General features: G+C 38.7%; 1 protein-coding gene across 2 annotated transcripts; it reads left to right on the top strand.

The window, feature by feature from the left end:
• The first annotated feature begins 397 nt into the window (after positions 1-397).
• Positions 398-8,511, top strand: LOC109704351 (protein MODIFIER OF SNC1 1-like). 2 transcript variants are annotated; one of them, XM_020225107.1, is made up of 9 exons: positions 398-540; positions 1,387-1,461; positions 1,559-1,603; positions 1,785-2,160; positions 2,248-2,344; positions 2,876-2,956; positions 3,441-4,481; positions 4,576-4,724; positions 5,973-8,511. In XM_020225107.1, the coding sequence occupies exons 1-9, from the start codon at positions 509-511 to the stop codon at positions 8,109-8,111; spliced, it is 4,035 nt and encodes a 1,344-aa protein (XP_020080696.1). In that variant the 5' UTR covers positions 398-508; the 3' UTR covers positions 8,112-8,511. The 2 variants fall into 2 exon arrangements, with proteins under 2 accessions (XP_020080696.1, XP_020080695.1); XM_020225106.1 differs by having other exon boundaries at positions 2,873-2,956.
• Positions 8,512-9,499: the final 988 nt, after the last annotated feature.

Genomic DNA, 9,499 nt, shown 5'->3' with positions numbered 1-9,499 from the left:
AGAATTTTAAAAGATAATAGTATTTTATGTCACCAGCACATTTACTTAGTCCCAATTTTTATAGCCGTTCATTGGAAAAATAACTTGGCAATTGATCGCATAAAATTGGGTGGCTCTGGCCTGGGAACTTTAGCTGGTCAAGGTAATAAAGTGGTTGCACCAATAGTGATGCATGTTATGTGAAGCATAAGTCTTTATTGAGTTAGAGAAGAGGGCCAGCCAGAAGAATGTTTTTAGGTAACCATGTATAGTTCACTGTAGAGGTAGATAACCTGTAAATTAATTAGAAGTTTGAATAGTCTTAATAGGTTGTTGATAAGGGTTTCCACTAGATTCTGGGATTTGTAATTGCCTATATTGTCTGAAACATATATTCACATCTTGTGCATCCTCTAATATTGCAAGTAAAATTTTCTCGTGTCTTGTGTTTGTTGAACTCATTGTCATTTTTTTTTTCTTTCAGCTTAAATACATTATTGGATGATTTTGCAAGCGCACTGTATCAGTTATGGCTTCAAGTCTCCTGACTGCAGATCGAAGGTTATAGAAACTAACCATCACTATTTCAATTTTATTTTTTTGATGCTTTATCTGCTTTTCATTGATTTCTTTGAAGATGAACTTTTCTATGCTGCTTGTTTACCATATCTTGTTCTAGGCCCCTGATCTTGTTAACCTACTTAATTTTTTCTTAGTTTTGACCCCTGTCCATGTTCAATTGTCCATTGTCTTTGGAAGGAAAAATCCATTCATCAGTGATTTCTATTATGTAGCACCTTCTTTTGTTAATCATGGAATAAGCTACTTGCTTCCACGTATGTGAAACGAGAAACAATTTCTTTATAAGAATAAACGGTAATTACTCTGACGCAAATTCAGATAGGGGTTGCACAGTAGGTTGAAACGCAGTATGAGCCTTTTTCTTTTCTATTTTGTCACAACTGTAATTAAAAAATAAGATAGAGCAATTAACATTAAGGGATAAAAAGGAAGGAAACTTGTTAGTAGAAGGGATAGATGGTGCATAGGAGACAACAATAAAGAATAGAGATATAATTATATAAACAAGAAAAGGGGTAAAAGGTATGTAGGCCTAAAGAAAGGTGTTATCAGCAAAACTATAGTGGAATATCTCAATCCAGTGCCATCGTGTGTGTGAATTATTAAGCCAAGCACTTATGGACTAATGTTAGGATTCTTATAATAAATCAGAATAGGAAACATATCGAAGATTTGGAAAGGTACCTACAGGTCCGCTTATTTTCTCTAATTGCCATAAAGACTTGCTGAAAATTGGAATTTTTTGGTCTCTTTTCTTTTCGTAACTCAATATTATCCGTTCCTAGAGGATAGAAAATTTTATCCTCTTTCTTCTATTTACTACAGAGTGGTTTCTTCGCGGAAATCCGGCATGACTGTTTTGGGCAAAGTTCCAAAGCCCATTAATTTACCCAGTCAAAGGTACTATTAACTTATGAAATAATATTTGTTATGTTAATTATTGATCGTCTATACTCGTTTCTTTTTCTGGAAAAATAATTAATTTTTATCATTTCAGGTTGGAAAACCATGGTTTGGACCCCAATGTTGAGATTGTTCCAAAGTGAGCCTTACCGTTTCTTCCTCTATACCTTACTTATTATTTAACTCTTAATCTTTTAATCTTCTTTTTCTTTAGCATTTTGTAATTTATATTTGAGAATCTGTGTGACCAATTCAATATTATCATGTGATGTGACCAATTCAATATTATCATGTGATGCGGCTTGTGGTGTATGCATTAGGGGTACGCTCACATGGGGTAGCCGGCCATCTTCTGCAGCATCAAATGCATGGGCTTCTTCAACAATATTATCACCAAAAACTGATGGAAGTGCTGGATCGCCTAGCCATTTTAATGATCGCCCAACTTCTGGAGGAAGTGGTACAAGGCCATCAACAGCTGGCAGTGAAAAATCCTCAGACCCTTCTAGTGTATGGGGTTCGAACTCACGTCCATCTTCGGCATCTGGATTATTGGCATCAAGTTACACTTCAGTTGCTGCTAACCGCCCTCGAAGTGCGGAAACAAGACCGGGTAGTTCTCATCTGTCTCGTTTTGCTGAGAGTTCATCGGAAAATACTGTTGCATGGGGGTCAACAAGAACGCCTGAGAAATTGGTATTTCTGCCTACTTTTATCTAGATTATTTTTGTGATTAGGCACTTGCACATTTGCAGGCTTCTGACATGTTCTGTAATTTTGCAGGGCTCCATGCCGTCAAAGAATACAGGATTCACTCTGAGTTCTGGGGATTTTCCAACGCTCGGTTCTGAGAAGAATTCTGAATCACATGTCCAGCGAGGTGCCTATTTTTTAATGCGTTCTCAATTATTCTAGTTAACTGTTATCTGATGTTTTATGTTAGTGTATGTTCACATTTTTTTGTCTAGTATGGCTTGCATATTTTGCATCTCATGTCGGCAGGTTTAATATATATAATTTGAGTGTCACAATGTGGACTGTTAAGGGCTTAAGGCTTGTACCACCTATTAGTATGGGTTTAGGTCATAGAAAGTAGCCTCCTAAGTAGGATTCGGTAGACTTCGTCAAGTCTTTGATAATTTAAGCTCACAATTTAGCTGTTCTGTAAATTTATATATGTAGCATATCATATTGCCCTAGGACTTTGAATTTCTCTTTATCTTTTTCTTGGCCATTTTCCACTGGCATTGTGGAGGTGAAATGTGTGAGAGCTGTTGCATTCACCAATATCTGTATTTAGTTTCATTATAAATTATCGATTTAAACTTTTAAAGGAAATGGTGTTTATATCTGAAAGTAATATATGCTTGAATCTGCTAAATATGTTTCTTACTTGTCATCTTCTCAGCAGGTCATAGCTCTCAAGGGCGTTCTACTTCCGGTTCTGGTATTGAGGCAACCTCAAATGAAGGTCTAGAAACTCCTACGGGTGGTGGGTTTCATGTCAGAATTCTTAGTTGTCAAAATTAGACTTTAGAAAATTGCACAAAGGGTCCTAAACTTTTTAATGTAATGTTAGGTCGGTCCCCATTCTTTCAATGGCAACTGGGTCTCTAACCTTGGCATTTCATTGTGATTTTTCCTTTTGTTCAAGTTGTGTACTAACATGGATGGAAATATCCATTTAATCACCCTCTAACTGCCATTTAAGTGACATTTGGACTTCTCATATGTGTATGTGTGCGTTTCCATCCAGTTTAACCAAAGGTATAATTGAAAGGCTAAGAACACAACAATGCAACAAATAGGGATACAAGTTTAACAATATAAAGGTAGGATCGAACTATAATCTCCTAACAAAGTTGGGAACCACCTGGTGCAATTTACTTCCAAGTAGATTTTCATTGGCACTTTACCTTCACTATTCCTGGTAAACTTATCAAACTTGCTATATGGCATGTGTTCTTTGTTTCCAGGAGATGGTAGTGTGAATGTGAATATACTGAAGACTGGAAAATACTCACCGGCGGGAGGTAATTCTCCCCAAAACAAAAGCTGGCAGAGAGAACCTCAGCAGCCGCAGCCGCAGCCGCAGCCATACCCAATCTTAGGTATGCCACCTCAGCAGATCGACACTTGGCGGCCCCCTCCTCCAACTCACCCTCCTGATACTGTTTGGTATAGAGGAGCGCCGCTTGGCGGCCCATTTAGACCAGCTATTCCACCACCTGGCGAACCATATATGTATTATCCTCAGTTCCAGCCTAATTTTGAAGCTGCTCCCAGGCCAGGAGTCAGACAAGGTGGTTATCACCCTAATAATAATGGGGAGACTTATCGTCCTCATTTGGCTCCCAATACGTTCATGGTTCCTAGCTATTATGGGTCCCCACAAGCTCCAGTGCCTTATGCAGGCTATTATGGGACCCCGCAAGCAGGTTTTGGCAATGCTGGGGAAAAAGAGGTTTCCTTTCAAGGCGGTCTTAGTGAATATCCAAATCAAAATGATAAGGTTAATCCAGAACACATTCAGACGAGAACAGTTAAACATGAGCCGCTAATGAACAAAGAGCAGAAGGAATCTGATCAACCTCATGGGCAATACAGGGTTTTGCTTAAGCAACATGATGCGTCGGGAAATAGTCATCATGCTCAAGAAAGGAAAGACAGGCCTTTAACACCTAATTTGCTACATACTGATCAGAAAGGTCTTCTCAAGGAACCTGGTAAATGTGAAGAGCGCCCCTCAAACAATGTGTCCAAAAAACAGCCAGAGTATCCTAGTCAAACAGATGAAGGCATTTTATCAGGGAAACCTAAAACCACTATTTCGACTGCACACGATCACCAAACTGTTACTAAGAAGAATGCTACGCTGATAGAAAAAATAGAGGTTTTAAACCATAAAGCTCGTAGTTCTGAGGCCCACAGTGAAGTTGGACAAGCATTGTCCAAAGATGACAAGATGAAACAGTCAAAGGTTTTGAGTTCTCAGACAGATCATCCTACTGTAGCTGGTAAAGGTCCTTACCATTTTCCTGTTACACTAATTTTTCTGTCATAAAAGCTCACAATTTAGTAATAGTAAGTTTTGTTTTTTCTGGTTTTCAGAATCTCAAATTAGTGCTGCAGATTCTAATGTTCATAGAGCAAGCAATGCGACAAGAAGAACTCAAGACAGTGATTCGAAGGAGTCGCATGATGCATCTGTTAGTGAGGCTCCTGCATCTCTGGACTTGTCAATTGATTACCAAGCACAGGTGTGGAGCCTTTGCTAATTTTCTACCGCATTTTGGTGGTCCTGCTAATCTTAGACTCTAGTTAATAATTCTTATTCGGTTTCCAAAGGTCCTTGAATACTACTAACTAATATTTGTTTAGAAGTTTTTTTTTTTTTTTTGAGAAGTTTCCTTATTTTCGTAATGTACTCTAGATTTTCATTGATCGGTTTTATTTGTTTAGGAATGGAATAAACATACAAGAATCTCATTTTACTTTATTGGTATGCCTGCAGTTCTCTCTTTGTGTGTGTGTGTGCACGCGTGGAGAGAGAAAAGGCTATAGGCAATTAGTTTCATTTACCTCATAGGATACAAGCTTGATACATTAAATAGGATACAAGCTTGATACATTAATAAAGAGTGCCTTATGTGAAAGATAGCATTCCTCCGAGGCATCTGGAGGAGGTTAAGGACAGGGCCCTAAAAGAGGCCCTACGACCTGGAGCTATAAGGGGGGCGTTCAGTTGTACATAAAACCGTGAAAAATAGTTTTCCGTGGAAAAAAAATCGGTGGAAAAAAAAGTTTTATGTTTTGTAGTATTTGGTTTGTAGAAAAAAATATTTTTTATCAACATTTGTTTGGTTGAAAAGGAAAAAAAAATTCACATTTGTTTGGTTCGGTGGAAAAAAAAATTAATGAAAAATTTTTAAGCAGCTTGAATTTTTGTTTTTCCGCCGAATATCGGTGTAAAACGAAAACACTCCATTTTCCACAAATTTGTAAAAATAGTTTTACATTTTTTTTTTTACGGCTAAACAAACACACAGAAAACAGTTTTTCAAGCTGAAAAGTAATTTTCTGTACTTTTTATGGCCAACCAAACACACCCTAAAGGAACAAGTAAAGGAAGGGCGACTAACCTCCCAACTTGCATCAGATAGGAACAATGGATATAAGAGAAAATCATGACCATTATTTAAGCAGTGTGTGATCAGTAAGCCATAGGTATTTGGAACTTTGAGCCGTACTAACATCATTTCAGAAGTAAAATGTTATGCCCTTTTTTTGTTTAATTGTGAAATAGGGAAAGATAGAAATCATTACTCGAACATCCACCATAGGACTTCATATGATACTAGTTGAATTGTTCCGGTAAGTTCAGGTGTTACTTCTCCTTTCCTTTCTATCTTTCTCTAATGAAGCATGTAGGAGTAAAATCTTTGTTGTGAATTTTGTTTTGTATTTATAAGCAGCCCTAATGTTGTATTCTGTTACCTTTTTCTTAGCGCACTAAAATGAAAGAGATAGCAGTACAGCGTGCGAAACAGCTTCAGCAAGAAGAGGAGGAACGCACGAGGGAGCAAAAGGCAAAAGCTCTTGCAAAGCTGGAAGAGTTAAACAGGCGCTCTGCAGCGGCAGCAAATCAGAAAAAACTAAATGATCCATTCCCAGAAAATGACGATACAACCCCTAAACAAGAAGCAAAAGCTGAAAATTCTGTGCGTGAGTCCCAGGTTGGTATTTTGCCTGTTCCATCAGCAAAGGCAAAATATACTGAACTCAAAAATGTTGAAGCTCCTACAGAGTTGCCCTTAGATAAAGCTCCAATTTCCTCGGAAGCTGTTTCTGACGAGTCAGCTGTTTCTCACGACAGCAGAGCTCCTAGGCATAAGCAGATGGCTTATAGGAAAAGGCCGAATGCCTTTGAAGAGAAGAATCAGGTTGAAAAGCCGATTATTTCTAATATTATGGATAACACTAAGAATCTCATCGACTCCAAAGTTCAGACACCCGCAATCGACAATGTGCCCAATAGTGAGGATCTCCCTATGCAGCAGAAGAAGAGAGGTAACAGAAATTTGAGGAGTAAAAACAAGTTGGATGATGCTATCGCAAGCTCTTCATTACCATCTTTGGCACCACCTACAGATGAGAAGACTGAAAAAGTTTCCTTTGAAAGCAACAAAATACCTTCCCAAGAATTGATTGCTGAAACTAAAATGGTAAATCAGAGCAACCACTCGAAATCTCAAGCCTTTAGGAGGACCACAAGAAACCAGCAAGGTGCTAGGCCTGTAGACAAAATTCATGGGAGCGAGGCTGTTATCTGGGCACCTGTTAATAAGCATCCAGAGACTAACGAGCAGTCTGAGGAAAGTAAGCAGATTAATACGAATATAACTAGCATTCAATCAAACGAAAAGGTTGGCGATGATATGCACGCTAGTGTGAAAACTAAAAGGGCTGAGATGGAAAGGTATGTTCCCAAGCCTGTGGCTAAAGAACTGTTGCAGCAGGAGAACTCTCAGAAACTTAGTTCTGATGCTAAAAATGTTGAGAAGGGCATTGCAGCGGATGTTTCAGTAGCTGCAAAAGCAGATTCAAATTTGGATACCAAAACTGGGGAGGAGAATAATAAGCCTGTTAATAAGCGTGGTAGAAAGCATGCTTCTTGGAGGCAGAGAAATCCAGCTGAAACTGCTCGCCTATCAAATTCCGACGATAATCTGGTCGATTCCGACTCTGTGCAACATGTTCACAAGAGTTCTGATCAGCATCAGTTGCATGAATCAGATGGCCAAGAAGCAAGACAGCTCAAATCGGATGGTTGGAGTACTACTGATACTAATTTATTGCCGACTGAACCTCCTGCAGTTAAGGATCAGGGAGTAGGATCTAAACAGAGGTGGCAGCAGATAAAGGTTAACAAGGCTGGAGGAAGCAATTATACCGAATCCGGTAACCATGCGATGGAAAGTGGAACCGGTGATAACACCCAAACTCGAACACCAGCCTCTGATTTGAATTTGAATTCGAAATCAGAGAACAAGTATTCTTCCTCCGAGCATGCAAAATCTCACTGGAAACCGAAATCTCAAGCCTATCCTCAGAGCCACCAGGAGAAAAACAGGCGTAACAAGGAACACTCTGGCGAGAGTAGTATGCGTCACAGTGAGAATGAAAGCAACCTAGCTCCAAAGGGTGATGTTAATGACATAAGAAGTGAGGCTAAAGTTGAAAATCCTTCAGAAGAGCAGATACATAAAGTACAACAAGATGCATCCACCAAAGCTCCAACATATGAAGCTGCCCAATCTGAACATCAATTTAATCCAGCACAACGCCGCAACAGCCGCTTCAGTAGAGGGCAAGAGGTGATCTATAGAGGGAGAGAAGCAAATTTCAGCACAAATGGAGACAAGCGAAAGAGCAATGCGCATTTTGAGTATCAGCCGGTTGGATCGTACTCTAAACCTGCTGAGTCCTCCCGACCAAACCCCAACCCTAATTTTGACGAAGCAGTCGAGGGGAACCCTCATTTTGGATCGAGGTACAGAGGTCGGGGTGGTCAGAGCCACTCACGACGCGGCGGCGGTCACTTTGTCAGGCGGGGTGGGGGTCCTGCCGTTGACAATGAAAATTGAGAGTGGTTCTTTATGCATTAATCGATCATATTGCGTCGCACTGTTACAAGTGCGAATTATCTCTAGTATATGTGCTAGTGAGAAATCGGAAGCAGAATAGAGTTTGGTTTCAGATTCGAGAAATTTTCCCATCAGTCCTGTTTTGGCTGGGAGGGGATCCAAAGCCTGGCCGGAAATGATGATTTCGAGAAGGACGGGTTCTTCGTTTCGTAGTCAGTTTGTACTTTGTTGGCTTTGGATTTTTCAGATGTTGTTGATTTTACATTTTATGCACCAAGGTTGTCATGCAGAACACACCGCAGACACTAAAAGCTAATGGAACTCTCTGTATAAGTTGGATTAATGGGTTTTGTCGCTCTTAATCCTTTCCTGAAGCTTCATTGTTTCTTTTGCTCTGAAATTTTTTTTTTTTTTTTTTCGACTTCCGAATCCGCTCCTGGTGAGAAAGCTTTAGCTTCGCCTTCTCTCCCATTTAATTTTTTTTTTTTTTTACATATACGGAGAGTAGGCACCTGGGTCTTCTGATTTCGGCTTTGCTCGCTCGATATGTGTTTACATTGTATTCAATTTTATGTGAGAATCTTCTTGTTCATACATCTAGGAGACATTTAGTTTCGACTAGTTTTTGTGTTCTGATTGTTACTGTAATTTTTATTTTCGTATGGATCTTGTCTAAAAATTAGTGCTAATGGTTTCTAGGGTTATTATTTTAGGGTTCATTGGAAGTTTGAGATGCATGCAATTGACAATATAACATTAGAGTTTTTTTTTTTTTGAGAGGGAGAGAGAGAGATAGGTAGCATGCTACCCGCTTCGTTTATTTCATTCAGAAATGAACTTAGCCAGAAATGTGAATCAATTAGGATTCGAATTTGGGTCTCGGGTGCCAACCACTAAGTCCTTTGTCACTTGCTCTAGGGACGGTCGGTAATATAACATTAGAGTTGGTATGCATTTAGATTGATTGAATGTGATGTATAAAATATTGCAACTATAAGAACAGTTTATTTAGATATATACCGAGAAGTAACAATAAACAAAATACAAAATACAAAATACAAAATATTTTTTTGTTTAAAAGTTGATTATGGAGGTGAGTATATTTTTTACAAAAATTATTGCTGTAATTTTAAATATGCATGCAATTACATCCGTAGTTCACTTGTAAGGGTATACACAACCAAATAAGTGAATAACTCCTAATTTTTGAGACATGATATGCTTTACCACGTTTTTAAAATTATTTTCGCCCGAAAACGGTTGGACCCCACTGATTTATTTATTGGTGTAGTTTAAATTTACTTCGTCAAAAAAATAATATTTATACGGCAAAAATTACTTCCACTCCAAGCATTTGTGGATCCGACCCGTTAATTATATGTATCGCT

This window comes from Ananas comosus, unplaced genomic scaffold (genome assembly GCF_001540865.1).
Source record: "Ananas comosus cultivar F153 unplaced genomic scaffold, ASM154086v1, whole genome shotgun sequence".
Taxonomy (NCBI): domain Eukaryota; kingdom Viridiplantae; phylum Streptophyta; class Magnoliopsida; order Poales; family Bromeliaceae; genus Ananas; species Ananas comosus.
Note: the sequence above shows the minus strand (reverse complement) of the source record. Positions and strands in the feature narration are given on the sequence as shown.